The 15423-nt window shown below is 58.1% G+C and overlaps 1 protein-coding gene across 1 annotated transcript in view; it reads right to left on the bottom strand.

Annotated features, from left to right (window-relative positions):
• Positions 1-14576, bottom strand: part of SRCIN1 (SRC kinase signaling inhibitor 1) — a 51831-nt gene extending 37255 nt beyond the window's left edge. Inside the window, exons 1-2 of the mRNA XM_042779930.1 lie at positions 13764-14576; positions 7627-7910 (exon numbers count right to left, since the gene is read on the bottom strand). Coding sequence (XP_042635864.1) covers positions 7627-7910; positions 13764-13968 — 489 coding nt within the window. The 5' untranslated portion in view covers positions 13969-14576. The remainder of the gene's footprint in view (positions 1-7626; positions 7911-13763) is intronic.
• Between the last annotated feature and the right edge of the window lie 847 nt (positions 14577-15423).

The following is a 15423-nucleotide window of genomic DNA, read 5'->3' as shown; positions in this document are numbered from 1 at the left end:
TCCCCTGCAAGCCACGCTCGCCACGGCCGGGATTGGCTCGCCACGGTGACGGGAGGCAGCAGGGAAAGTTGGGTTGGGACAGAGGGAAAGTTCAGGGCAGGGAGGGATGGACAGACAGAGGGACGGATGATGGATGACGGATGGAAGGAGGGAAGGAGGAATGAATGGATAAAAGGAGGGATGGATGGATGGATGGATGGATGGATGGATGGATGGATGGATGGATGGACAGATGGACACATTCACCTTGCCCGTGTGTGCCAGGGAGAGCAGGAGTGCCCACAGCCCTTGGTGCCAAGGAGAACATCCACCTCCCATCCCTGCTGGGCACCCTCATCCCTGCTGGATCCCCACAAACTCATCCCTGCTGGATCCTGAACTCATCCCTGCTGGATCCCCACGAGCTCATCCCTGCTGGATCCCCATGAACTCATCCCTGCTGGATCCCCACGATCTCATCCCTGCTGGATCCATGAACTCATCCCTGCTGGATCCCCATGAACTCATCCCTGCTGGATCCATGAACTCATCCCTGCTGGATCCTGAACTCATCCCTGCTGGACCCAGAACTCATCCCTGCTGGATCCTGAACTCATCCCTGCTGGATCCATGAACTCATCCCTGCTGGATCCATGAACTCATCCCTGCTGGATCCCCATGAACTCATCCCTGCTGGATCCATGAACTCATCCCTGCTGGATCCATGAACTCATCCCTGCTGGATCCCCACAAACTCATCCCTGCTGGATCCATGAACTCATCCCTGCTGGATCCCCATGAACTCATCCCTGCTGGATCCTGAACTCATCCCTGCTGGATCCCCACGAGCTCATCCCTGCTGGATCCTGAACTCATCCCTGCTGGATCCCCACGAACTCATCCCTGCTGGACCCCCACAAATTCATCCCTGCTGGACCCCCACGAGCTCATCCCTGCTGGATCCTGAACTCATCCCTGCTGGATCCATGAACTCATCCCTGTCCTCCCCGGCGCTGTCCCCGCTGTCCCCACCCTGCTTTTCACCCACTTGGCCACTTCAAGACACGCTTCCCCAAAAAACCCCAAGCGAGGAGAAGTGGGGTGACTCCCGGAATTCCAACCCCCACCATTTCCAGCCGGGTGTGCTGGAACGCGGCAGGAATCGCTGCCGGCGGGGGGGAAATGAGGGAATCGATCGGGTCGGCCCCGGCTGCAGTCCCAGGGACACGCACACAGCGCTCGCGTTCCCCGCGGCAGCCACGCTCCACCATTTCAGCGCTTCCCTCCCGCCACTCTGCACCTCCCGAGACCAAGATGACACCGCCGGGAACAGCCCCGAGGGACCGCGCGTCCCCTGTGCCACCGCGCTGTCCCCTCAGCCGGTCTCACCGTCCCCAGACACCCCCAGGTACCCCCAAACCCGCCCGTGCCCGGCACTCCCAGCCCAGCCGGGGGTGGCACCCCAGCTCGTCACCGGTTTGGGGACACCCCCGCGGGAAGGACACAGGGCCAGGTGAGCTGGAGGTGACCCGCAGGGCACAGGGACGCGGCGTGCCCAGGTCGCCATCTGCCCCTCTCCGCTGCCCGGGTGGTGGGGGGGGCACAGGATCGGTGTCACCTGCCGGGTGACAACGCGGAGCTGCCCTGGGACAGGAGGGGGTGGCACGGGCACCGCCAGGGCTTTGCGCGACCCCCCTGTGGGGACAAGGTGAGCCCCCCCTCGGCTGCTGCAGCAGAGGGCAGCGCAGGGACGATGGCACCCACAAAGTGCCACCCCCTCCAGCCGCGACATTGGGGACAGGGGGGGACCCCGGGGAAGGGGAGAAAGGGGGGGCTAAAGGAAAGGGGGGGATGAAGGAAAGGGGAAACTGGAGGGGGTCCCCAGTCTGGGGTGGGGGTAATGAAACCTCCGGGTGCTGACGGGGGTGGGAGAGGGGACCGGGGACCTCAGGGTGGGAATTTTGGGGTGGGGGATGCTGGGCTGGGTACGAGCGACACCGGGACAGCTGGGGAAGGGGAGATCGGCGGGGCAACCGCAGCAGCGGGGGGCGGACACCGGCTCCGGAACCACCCGGGGGGACGAGCCCCGCTCCATCCCGCTCCATCCCGTGCCATCCCGAGCTATCCCGTGCCATCCTGAGCCATCCCGAGCTATCCCGAGTCATCCCGAGCCATCCCGAGCCATCCCGCACATTCCCGCCCGGTACCTGCGGCAGGTGAGCGTCGCGCGTCGGGATCCGCAGCGGCGCTCGGCCCCGCTCGGCCCCGCTCGGCCCCGCTCGGCCGCGCTCGGCCCCGCTCGGCCCCGCTCGGGTCGGTTCGGCCCCGCTCGGCCCTGCTCGGCTCCGATTGCCACCTCCCGCCGCCCGCCCCGCCCGCGGCGCCGTCACCATGGCAACGGCGGGTCCGCCCCGCCCCCTCGTGCTGCCGGTAGGGGGCGCTGAGAGCGCGGGGGGCGGGGCCTGTGGGGGGGAGGGGAGGAAATGAGGGGAAAAATGGGGAAATAACAGCGGGATGTACAGGGAATGCAGGGAATACAGGGATATGGGCATGGATATGGGCATGGATAACACCGGGATGTACAGGGATATACAGGGAATACAGGGATATGGGCATGGATAACATCGGGATGTACAGGGAATAGAGGAATAACACAGGGAATACAGGAAATACAGGGATATGGACATGGATAACACCGGGATAACACCGGGATAACACTGGGATGTACAGGGAATACAGGGATAGCACCGGGATGTACAGGAAATACAGGAAATATAGGGAATTCGGGGATATGGGCATGGATAACACCGGGATGTACAGGGAATACAGGGATAACACCAGGATAACACAGGGATATACAGGAAATACAGGGAATACAGGGATATGGGCATGGTTATGGGCATGGAAGTACAGGGATATGGGCGTGGATAACACGGATAGACAGGGAATACAGGGATAGCACCGGGATGTACAGGGAATAGAGGAAATACAGGGATAACACCAGGATGTACAGGGATATACACGGAATATAGGGATAACACTGGGATAACAACGGGATAACACCGGGATATACAGGAAATACAAGAAATACAGGGATATGGAAATACAGGGATAAGGAAATACAAGGATATGGAAATACAGGAAATACAGGGATATGGGCATGGAAATACAGGAAATACAGAGATATGGAAATAGAGGAAATACAGGGATGTGGACAGGGAAATACAGGGATACACACCTGGATAACACAAGGATGTACACTCATGGAAACACACGTGGATACCCGCAGGGAATGGGCACACAGCTGGATTCACAGCTGGAATCACACCTGGATTCACACACCTCCACCAGCCCCACCAGCACAACCCCAACCCCTCTGTGTGACCCCAGTGCCACCCGAGCTCGGTGTCACCTGTGTCCCCTCTGTCCCTCTGTCCCTCCGTCCCTCTGTCCCCGCTGTATCTCCGGGTTCTGCCCCGCCCCCTCTGCCATTGATTTATTCCCGAGCCGGATTTATCCCAGGCAGCTGCAAATCAAATCTGCTGCTGTCAGGCACGGAGCACTCAGCCCCAGCCTCTTCCTGCTTTTTATTTTTTATTTCCTTGCTGCAGAACAGGACAAAACCCAAAATTTTGGACACTTCATTTTTTTGGGGGAGCCTCAACCCCACAAGGCAAGGCCGGGATAGGAAGGGGTTAAACCACAACGCAGCTTTTCCCTGGTTATGGGTGAGAAATGGGTCCATAATCCCTTTTTTTTCCCTAGGATTTAGGATCCATTAATCCACGCTTTCCTGGCCCATCTGAAACCAGGGATGGGGGTGGAGTGACTCCTTAAACCACGGAATTATTTCCCTCAATTTTCCTTTTTTCCCCAACCATTCCATATTTTTCCAGCTATTCCTCATTTTCCCCACAGTTCCCAAATTTCCATGTCCTCAGCACCAGGCTCTGAGAGCGGCTCCATCCCAATCCCATTCCCAAATCACCACTCATGAGTCACAAAATTCACGGAATCACGGAACAATTCGGGTTGGAAAGCAGCTTAAAAATCATCTCCTGATGGAATTTCCCCTCCCAGAGCAGGATTTACCCCCAAATCCTACAGCAAACATTTCCAGTGGCCTCTCATCCCATTTCCATTTCCATTTCCATTTCCATTTCCATTTCCATTTCCATTTCCATTTCCATTTCCATTTCCATTATTCCCATTCCCACCCCATTCCCATTCCCATTCCCGTTCCCGTTCCTGTTCCTGTTCCCAATCCCATTTCCATTCCCCATTCCTCATTTCCAGTCCACTTCCTAATCCTATTCCCATTCCCTATTCCTATTCCCAGTCCCATTCCCATTCCTGTTCCCAATCCCATTCCCCATTCCCCATTCCTGTTCCCTATCCCATTTCTAACCCCATTCCCATTCCTATTCCTGTTCCCAATCCCAATCCTGTTCCTGTTCCTGTTCCCATTCCTGTTCCTGTTCTCATTCCCATTCCTGTTCCAAATCCCATTCCCCATTCCCCATTCCCATTTCCTATCCCATTCCTATTCCTATTCCTATTCCTATTCCTATTCCTATTCCTATTCCTATTCCTATTCCTATTCCTATTCCTATTCCTATTCCTATTCCTATTCCTATTCCTATTCCTATTCCTGTTCCCAATCCTGTTCCTGTTCTCATTCCCATTCCTGTTCCCAATCCCATTCCCCATTCCCCATTCCTGTTCCCTATCCCATTCCTAACCCCATTCCCGTTCCTATTCCTGTTCCCAATCCTATTTCCATTCCCCATTCCTCATTTCCAATCCCGTTCCTAATCCCTTTCCCATTCCAATCCCCATTCCCTATTCCTATTCCCATTCTCCTTGCCATCCCATTTCCCCATTCCCATTCCCATTCCTGTTCCCAATCCCATTCCTAACCCCATTCCTATTCCTGTTCCCAATCCCAATCCTGTTCCTGTTCCTGTTCCCAGTCCCATTCCTATTCCTATTCCCATTCCCATTCCCCATTTTCGTTCCCCATTTTCATTCCCCATTCCTATTCCCATTCCCAATCCCAATCCTAACCCCATTCCTGTTCCCATTCCCCATTCCCCATTCCCCATTCCCCATTCCCCATTCCCCATTCCCCATTCCCCATTACCTATTCCTATTCCTATTCCTATTCCTATTCCTATTCCTATTCCTATTCCTATTCCTATTCCTATTCCTATTCCTATCCCGTTCTTATTCCCATTCTTATTGCCATCCCCATTTCCCCATTCCTGTTCCTATTCCTGTTCCCAATTCCATTCCCCATTCCCATCTCCATTCCCATTCCCATTCCCATTCCCATTCCCATTCCCATTCCCATTCCATTCCCATTTAACGCCTCCTCCCACCTGGATTTTGAATTATCCCTGCAATTTTCCCCTGGACATTTTTTTCCCTCCTTTTCCCGTTCCCATTCTCAAAAATCCAACGGATTTTTCCCAGGCTGGAAGGGATGCTGACTTTTATGGAAAGTTCCTTTTCACCCCTGGTGTTCCAAACTCCCTCCGATTTCCTTTTTTTTTTAATAATAAATCCCACTAAAACAGCAAAACCTGGGATTCTCAAATCCCTTCCAGGCTCCTCTGGAATATCAAATTGAGTTTCAAACATTCCAGGCAGAGCTGGATCCCAAAGTCATTTAAAGGTTGAATTTTCCAGGATTTCTGGATTCCTGTTATTATTTACTGCCTGAGGCAAAACTGAATCAAAAAACAGGGAGGAAAAGGAAAAAAAATGAGATTTTGTAGGATTTTGGGGTGAGGACTGAGCTGTAACCAAACCCAAAAATCCAGGTTGGAGCCAAGAAACTCCCAGACACCCTCCAGGTTCCCATTTTTCGGGAATAAAGGAGATAATTCCCAAATCCAGATAATCTTTCCTTCACCTCTAAAAATCCTCAGCAGCTTAGCAGACCTGAGCCAACCTGAGCTGGATTTTTTTTTTTATTATTTTTTTTTTGTAAGAGCAGCTGCTCATTTGAAAAAAAGGAAATTATTTAAATCCCTGTAATAATACAGGAAAAAAATCCTATTTATTTACCGGGAAGCAACCTGAAAATGCCCCTGCTCCACCTCCAAAGCCACCAACAATTATTGTCCCCTCACCAAAATTTGGGGGTTTGGGGGCATTTTTGTGGGGGTAGCAACTCCGATGCTGCCGGATTTCCTTCCAGCACAGTTCTGAGAATTGTCACCTTTGTCCCCCGGGGATTTTTGGGGCTTTTCCTCACACCTGGAGAATTCCCTTCCTCACACCTGGAGAATTGTCTCCCTCACCCCAGGAACTTTTTCTTCCTCACATCTGGAAGATTCTCTTCCTCAAATGTGTTGGATTCTCTTCTTCACACCTGAAGAATTCCCTTCCTCACCTCTGGAAAGTTCTCTTCCTCACCCCTGAGTAATTTTCCTCACCCCTGAAGGATTCTCTTCCTCACCCCTGGATAATTTTCCTCACCCTTGAAGAATTCTCTTCCTCACCCCTGGATAATTTTCCTCACCCTTGAAGGATTCTCTTCCTCACCCCTGGATAATTTTCCTCACTCTTGAAGAATTCTCTTCCTCACCCCTGGATAATTTCCCTCAACCCTGAAGGATTCTCTTCCTCACCCCTGGATAATTTTCCTCACTCTTGAGTAATTTCCCTCACCCCTGAGTAATTTTCCTCACCCCTGAGTAATTTTTCTCACCCCTGAAGGATTCTCTTCCTCATCCCTGGGTAATTTTCCTCACCCCTGGATAATTTTCCTCACCCCTGAAGGATTCTCTTCCTCACCCCTGGATAATTTTCCTCACCCTTGAGGATTCTCTTCCTCACCCCTGGATAATTTTCCTCACCCCTGAAGGATTCTCTTCCTCACCCCTGGATAATTTTCCTCACCCTTGAAGAATTCTCTTCCTCACCCCTGGATAATTTTCCTCACCCTTGAAGGATTCTCTTCCTCACCCCTGGATAATTTTCCTCACTCTTGAAGAATTCTCTTCCTCACCCCTGGATAATTTCCCTCAACCCTGAAGGATTCTCTTCCTCACCCCTGGATAATTTTCCTCACTCTTGAGTAATTTCCCTCACCCCTGAGTAATTTTCCTCACCCCTGAGTAATTTTTCTCACCCCTGAAGGATTCTCTTCCTCATCCCTGGGTAATTTTCCTCACCCCTGGATAATTTTCCTCACCCCTGAAGGATTCTCTTCCTCACCCCTGGATAATTTTCCTCACCCTTGAGGATTCTCTTCCTCACCCCTGGATAATTTTCCTCACCCCTGAAGGATTCTCTTCCTCACCCCTGGATAATTTCCCTCACCCCTGAAGGATTCTCTTCCTCACCCCTGGATAATTTCCCTCACCCCTGAAGGATTCTCTTCCTCACCCCTGAGTAATTTTTCTCACCCCTGAAGGATTCTCTTCCTCACCCCTGGATAATTTCCCTCACCCCTGAGTAATTTTTCTTACCCCTGAATAATTTCCCTCACCCCTGCAGGACGCTCCCCCGGCTCTGCCGCACCCACCCCCCTAATTCCCGCACATCCAACACCCCCTCACCCCTTTTCTCCTCCAGCCACCCCCACCCATCCAGACACGCTCCCAACCCCCCTCAATCCATAAAATCTCCCCTTACCTGGTCCCGCAGGCGCTCCTGCTGCCCGCGCAGCGCCAGGGCGTGCTGCGGGTATTTGCTCTTGAGGTGATCCATGAACGCGTCCCTCTTGCGCTCCATCTCCGTCTTCTGGAGGCCGGTGAGCGCCTCCAGGCTCTGCGCGGCGATCACGGTGTGCCGGCGCTCCGAGGTGTGCACCAGCCCCACGTTGGAGAAGCGCCGGGTGCCGTTGCCCAGGGTGCGGTACTCGCGCGGGTACTCGGCATCGTCCGCGGAGATCATGTGCGAGCTCGTCCTGTCGGGATCTGCGCGGGCAGCGGGAGAGTAGAGAGGTCAGGGGACAGTCCCCGGACGTGGGGCAGAGAGGGGACAGTCCCCTGACAGTGCCCGGACGTGGGGCAGGGTCCCCAACCATGGGGCAGAGGGAAGGGACAGTCCCCTGACAGTGCCCGGACGTGGGGCAGAGTCCCCTGCCATGTGGCAGAGAGAGGGGACAGCCCCCTGACAGTCCCCGGACGTGGGGCAGAGAGGGGACAGTCCCCTGACAGTGCCCGGACGTGGGGCAGAGAGGGGACAGTCCCCTGACAGTGCCCGGACGTGGGGCAGGGTCCCCGGACGTGGGGCAGTGTCCCCAACCATGTGGCAGAGAGAGGGGACAGCCCCCCGACAGTGCCCGGACGTGGGGCAGAGAGAGGGGACAGCCCCCTGACAGTCCCCGGACGTGGGGCAGAGAGGGGACAGTCCCTGGGCATGGGGCAGAGAGGGGACAGTCCCCGGACATGGGACAGAGAGAGGGGACAGTCCCCTGACAGTCCCGGGCGTGGGGGAGAAATGAGGACTCGTCCTGTCGGGATCTGCGCGGGCAGCGGGAGAGTAGCGAGGTCAGGGAAGGGTCCCCGGACGTGGGACAGAGAGAGGGGACAGTCCCCGGACGTGGCGCAGAAATGGGGACTGGGGACAGCTTCCGGACATGGGGCAGAAATGGGGACAGTCCTCGGCCCTGGAACAGAGATGGGGGACGGTCCCCGGCCATGGGGCAGAGGTTGAGGGCTGGGGTTTGGGGCTGGGATTTGGGGATTTCAGTAAGGAGCGATGGCAGAGCCTTGCTGGGAGTGGGATCATCCCTCAGTGGGGTGACAGGAGCGGGATCACCCCTCAGTGGGGTGACAGGAATGGGGTGACAGGAGCGGGATCACCCTCAGTGGGGTGACAGGAATGGGGTGACAGGAGCGGGATCACCCCTCGATGGGGTGACAGGAGTGGGATCATCCCTCAGTGAGGTGACAGGAGCGGGGTCACCCCTCGATGGGGTGACAGGAACGGAATCATCCCTCAGTGGAGTGACAGGAGCGGGGTCACCCCTCAGTGAGGTGACAGGAGCGGGGTCACCCCTCAATGGGGTGACAGGAGTGGGATCATCCCTCAGTGGAGTGACAGGAATGGGGTGGCTGCCGCGTTCATCCCCCCGCGGTGACAGCGCTGTCCCCTCTCCCGGGGGACATGAGAGGACAGCGGGGATGGAGCGGGGGGTGCAGGAGCTGCGATCCCACCGAACCCGCGATGATCGGAGCGAAACGGGAACAAAACAGCGCTGGGTGACTGAAAACAGCACGGACGAGACACGGGGGACACGGGGGACACGGGGGACACACCGGGGACACACCGGGGACACACCGGGCACACGGGGGGCACGAGGGACACGGACACAGACAGAGCGAAAAGAAAATGAAATCAGGCAGGGTGGGGGGAGGGTCGTGAGTGCTCTGTGCTGGGGGAGGGGGACAGGTCCCCATGTCCTGTCAGAGACCCCAGGGAGGGGCTCAGTCCCCCCAGAGACCCCAGGGAGGGGTTCAGCCCCCCAGAGACCCCAGGGAGGGGCTCAGTCCCCATCCTGCTGTCATTGCTCGCAGGGCCAGCCCAGCCCGGGGCACCAAATCCGGGATCCCGGGGATGTTCTGCCCCATCCCAGCCCCTTCCCGATGCTCTTGGGCACCAAATCCGGCACCCCGGGGATGTTCTGTCCCGTCCCAGCCCCTTCCCGGTGCCCTCGGGCACCAAACCCGGGATTCTCTGCCCCATCCCAGCCCCTTCCCGGTGCCCTCGAGCACCAAACCCGGGATCTCCAGGATGTTTTGTCCCATCCAAATTCCCTCCTGGAGCTCAGCCGAGCCCCGAGGCACCAAATCCGGCATCGCGGAGATGCTCGGCCTCGTTCAAGTCCCTTTCCAATGCCGTCGAGCACCAAACTCGGGATTCCCGGGATTCTCTGCCTCATCCCAACCCCTTCCAGGGGCTTAGATCAGCTCAGAGATACCAAATCTGGGATCTGCGCTATTCCAGCTCTTCCTAGAGCTCAGCTCAGCCCCGGGGCACCGAACCCGGGATAATTTCCCTTATCCCAGCCCCTTCCAATGCCCTGGGGCACCAAACCCGAAATCTCCGCGATTCTCTACCCCATCTCAAACCCTTTCCAGTGCCCTGGGGCATCGAACCCGGGATTTCCAGGATGTTTTGTCCCATTCAAATTCCCTCCTGGAGCTCAGCCGAGCCCCGAGGCACCAAAACCCGGAATCTCCGGAATTCTCTGCCTCATCCCAGCCCTTCCTGGAGCTCAGCCCAGCCCCGGGGCACCAAACCCGGGATAATTTCCCTCATCCCAGCCCCTTCCCGGTGCCCTCGGGCACCAAACTCGAAATCTCCGCGATTCTCTGCCCCATCTCAGCCCCCTCCCGGTGCCCGCGGGCACCAAATCCGAAATCTCCGGGATGTTTTGTCCCATTCAAATTCCCTCCAGGAGCTCAACCGAGCCCCGAGGCACCAAATCCGGAATCTCCGGAATTCTCTGCCTCATCCCAGCCCTTCCTGCAGCTCAGCCCAGCCCCGGGGCACCAAACCCGGGATAATTTCCCTTATCCCATCCCCTTCCCGGTGCCCTCGGGCACCGAACCCGGGATCTCCGGGATGTTTTGTCCCATTCAAATCCCCTCCTGGAGCTCAGCCGAGCCCCGAGGCACCAAACCCGAAATCTCCGGGATTCTTTGCCCCATCCCAGCCCGGCCAGGCAGGGGAGGGGACACGGGGACAGGCAAAGAGGTGACAGGGACTTGTCCTTGCGCTCATAACTCCGGGATTTGATTTCCAGGGAATCTGGAAGAGCCCGTGGATGCCTGGAGCTCCTGGCACCGCCTCGGTGGCCACGGCTCGAGGCCATCCCGCAACCCCCGACCCTCGCCCAGCCCCAGGACGCCGAGTGTCACCCCAAAAAGCCACTTTGGGGACATGCCAGCCGCTGTCGCCCATCCTCGGGCTGGTGCCAGCCTGGCCCGTGCCCACGGGGCTGGCTTGGCCACCGCTGATGAATTTTCCATCAGGTTTCCCCCCCCTTCCTGCTCCCTTTTTAACCTTGATCCATAATTCACCTCCTGCTTTTCCCCCCAAACAAATCACAGCGTGGATAATTTTGGGGTTTTTTTTCCTTTTTCCCTCAATTATTTATCAGCCCAGAAGATGGGTTTGATATGAAATTGATATCAAATTGATATCAAACGTTATCGGCGGGGGCCACGGGAGCGATTGCTCCGCTCAAGGTCGCACAAGCGGCTTCACCCAGAGGGGACATCATGGGACAACGCCACGGGGACATCCCAAACCTTCCAAAAATCCTCCAAAATCCTCCAAATCCTCCTAAAAAACCACGGGAGCAGCTCCAGTCCCGCACGGTTCCGGCACCGGGTGTGACCTTGGCCGGGTGTCACCTCCTTTTCCCAGAAAACGGAATTGGAACGTGGAGGGAGCTGAAATTCTGTCCCTGCCGCGCTCTGCCGGGTCCCCGTGGCACCGGGAGGGTCACGGTGGCACCAGGGAGGTGACAGTGACACCAGGAGGGTCATGGTGACACCAGGAGGGTCATGGTGACACCAGGAGGGTCATGGTGGCACTGGCAGGGTCATGGTGGCACTGGGAAGGTCACAGCAGGACCAGGAGAATCATGGTGACACCGGGAGGGTCATGGTGGTACCAGGGAGGTGACAGTGAAACCAGGAGGGTCATGGTGGCGCCAGAGAGATCATAGTGGCACTGGGAGGGTCATGGTGGCACCGGGAGGGTCACAGTAGCACCAGGGAGATCACAGTGGCACTGGGGAGGTGACAGTGAAACCAGGAGGGTCACGGTGGCACTGGCAGGGTCACAGTGGCACCAGGAGGGTCATGGTGACACCAGGAGGGTCACGGTGACACTGGGGATGTGGTGGTGGCACTGAGACAGTCACGGTGGCACCAGGAAGGTCACAGTAGCACTGGGGAGGTGACAGTGGAACCAGGAGAGTCATGGTGGCACTGGGACAGTCATGGTGGCACTGGCAGGTCACGGTGGCATCAGGAGGGTCAGAGTGGCACCAGGAGGGTCATGGTGACACTGGGAAGGTCACAGAGGGACCAGGAGCATCATCATGGCACCAGGTAGATCACGGTGGCACCAGGAGGGTCATGGTGACACCAGGAGGGTCATGGTGATATCAGGAGAGTCACGGTGGCACTGGGGAGGTAATGGTGGCACCAGGGAGGTGACAGTGAAGCCAGGAGAGTCACGGCAGCACTGGGGAAGTGATGGTGGCACCAGGAGGGTCATGGTGGCACTGTGAGGGTTGCAATGACACTGGGACAGTCACCTCCCCAGTGCCACCATGACCTCCCCAGTGCCACCGTGACCCTCTCAGTGCCATTGTGACCCTGCCGGTGCCACCATCACTTGGTGCCACTGTGACTTCCCCAGTGCCACTATGGCCTCCCCAGTGACACCGTGACTTTCCCAGTGACACCGTGACCCTCCCGGTGCCACCATCACTCGGTGCCACCGTGACCCTCTCTAGTGCCACCGTGACCCTCCCGGTGCCATCGTGACCCTCCCGGTGCCCGTTCGCGGCTCCTTCCCGCCCCCCCGCTCGGTGCTCAGCAGCTCCCGCTCGGGAATGTCACCGGGACCGGAACGCGCCGGCTCCGGGGGACAATTGGAGCAGGGCCGGGAGGAACCGGATCCGCTCAGGGGCTTTGCCTGCCCCCACCCCCGGCTGTGCCGCATCCGCTGCCGGCTCCATCCATCCCCGGCAGGATGAGCGGCCCCAAAACATCGCAAATGTTGTGATGCTGAATCCCTGCGAGGCGAGGCAAGGCCACCAGAGCCTCCGCTGTCCTTTCAGCCACCCTGTCCTTTTAGCCACCCTGTCCTCTGGTGAGCCACCCTTGTCCTGATAGCCATCCCTGCCCTCCTAATAGCCACCTTGCCCCCCTGGAAGCCACCTCTGCTCTCCTGTGAGCCACCCCTGGCCTTCTGTGGGCCATCCCTGTCCTGATAGCCACCCCTCTCCTCTTGTGAGCCACCCCTGACCTCCTGCTAGCCACCCTTGTCTTCCTGTGAGCCACCCCTGCCCTGCTGTGAACTACCTCTGTCCTCCTGTCAGCCATCCTTGTCCTCCTGCTAGCCACCCCTGTCCTGATAGCCACCTCTGCTCTCCTGTGAGCCACCCCTGTCCGTCTGTGAGCCACCCCTGTCCTCCTGTGAGCCACCCCATCCTCCTGATAGCCATCCCTGCCCTCCTGCTAGCCACCTTGCCCCCTTGATAGCCACCTCCGCTCTCCTGTGAGCCACCCCTGCCCTTCTGTGAGCCACCCCTGTCCTCCTGATAGCCACCCTGTCCTGCTGTGAACCACCCCTGTCCTCCTATGAGCCATCCCTGCTCTCCTGTGGGCCACCCCTGTCCTGCTAGCCACCCCATCCCTCCTGCTAGCCACCCTGCCCTCCGGAGGTGCCACCGCAGCGGGCAGTACCGGTCCAGCAAGGATCAACCCAGAGCTGCGGTGTGTGGGATTTGGGGAAAACCCTTTGGGATCCGCCAGGCTGAAGGAAAGGGCGCCAATCCTTCCCTCCCGGCGATAAATCCACCTCAAATCCCCCACAAACTTTTTTCTTTCTTTGTTTTTTTTTTTTCCTCCGGCAGTTCAGGAACGCAGCGGCACCCAGCAGATCCCTGGAAAGCGCTTCCCTAAAGCTGCTTCCAAGTGGGTCACTGAGGTGCCAAACCCGCTGGCCGGAGCCTTCCCGAGCTGCCCAACCCAGCGGGACATCCCTGTCCCCAATTTGGGGACAGTCCCCTCTCTTACCCGCGGGCGCAGCGCGGCTCCCACGGCGGCCGGGCAGGGGCGCGGGGGGCGCGGAGGGGGCAGCGCTCCGCTCTGCGGGGGCTGCTGGCGGCTCCTTGGGTGGCCGCAGAGCTCCCACCACGGCCAGGATGCCTCGGTAGATCCTGGCCAGCCCCTCTCCGAGCAGAGGGAGGTTGAGGGAACGCGGTTCTCTTTGCCGATTCATCCACCCATCGTCCCCACCTGGCAGCAGAGGTGTCACCCGTGCCGGGGCCGGAGCCCCGGGCTGCTAGCAGGGCACGGCCATCGTGTCCTTCCCGGCAAAACGGCGGCGCAGATGGAGCTGAAAATATTCAGGAACGGCGCTGGAGCTCTTGGGGAGCTGCTGAGAGTGAGGGCAGGGAAAAGCTCCCAAAAAAAATCCCGAAAAATTGGCTGCGGGATCTGCTGCAGGATCCGACTGCGGGATCCAGCTGGGATCCGGCTGGGATCCCCCCCTTTGCCAGCGGCTCGGAGGGGTTTTGATCATCCACAGGAGCCTCTCAAACACAGTTTATTACTGCAGTCCCATAAATCTTCATGAAGCAGCAAAAAGCTCGCGCTTTGGGGTCGCGGCGATCAGCGGAGCGTGGAAAATCGGCCGAGAAAGCGCTGGCACAAAAAAGGGGCGAGGGGAGGAGGGGGAGCGGGGAGAGCCGCAGCCGGCAGGGTGGGAGCCCCTCGGAGCGCTGCGGATCCCCCCGGGCGGGCCATTAGCGCAGCGGAAGAGCGGGATGCTCCTCCCGGAGGCTGCAGTGCCGCACTGGCCCTGCCCCGGCACCCAGCGAGCCCTGCCCGGCACCCAGCGAGCCCTGCCCGGCACCCAGCGAGCCCTGCCCGGCCTTAACCCATTCCCTGCCGAGCTGCCGGGGGTGGGAGAAGGGGTGGGGAGAGCTGGGGGAGCTGCTGAGCAGCGCGGTTTAACTCGTGTGGTGCTGCGGGGATGAGAGTTGGGTGTAGAATTATGGGGAAATTGGGGGGTTCTGGAGTGGTCTGAGGGAAAAAAAATCAGTCAGATCCGATCTCTGCCACCGGCAGGGGGATTCCAGCACGCTTGGTGGCTCAGAGTCACCGTCCATGGTGACACGGACGCTGCTGTCCCCATCCCTGGCCCTGCCACCTTCGTGCCCACTCATTTTGGGATGGTCAAGCCCCTTCCAGAAACCACCCTCACACCCAAACAGTGCTGGGAGCTGCCCAGGTGCCCAAATTCTCCAAGCAAACCCGTGCTCAGGAGCGGAGACAAGGCAGGTGACACCGGGGGACATCAGTGTGACACCGGGGGACATCAGTGTGACACCAGGGGACATCATTGTCCCCCTACGGCTCCGAGCCTGGCCGGGTCCGGTCACTTCAAACCAATTCCCAAAGAATTCCAGTTTTGTTCCAGGGGCTGAGGGAATGCTGGGGCTGACCCAGAGCTCATCCCAGGAGGGGAATGTGCAACTGAGGGGACTTCAGGGTGTCCCTGTCCCTGTCACAGCGACACAGGAGCCAAAATTCCGCACCCTCCCTTTGCTCCCGACCGCCAACCCCCCTGGGAAAATCCAGGCGACACCAAGGCCACCCTCAGGGGACACAGCAAGGGACAAACCCCCCACGATGTCCCCTGGAATGCGGGAATTGCTCTCTCTCCTCATCC

The sequence above is a fragment of the Catharus ustulatus genome, chromosome 23 (genome assembly GCF_009819885.2).
Source record: "Catharus ustulatus isolate bCatUst1 chromosome 23, bCatUst1.pri.v2, whole genome shotgun sequence".
NCBI lineage: Eukaryota > Metazoa > Chordata > Aves > Passeriformes > Turdidae > Catharus > Catharus ustulatus.
This window is presented reverse-complemented; position numbering and strand designations above follow the sequence as displayed.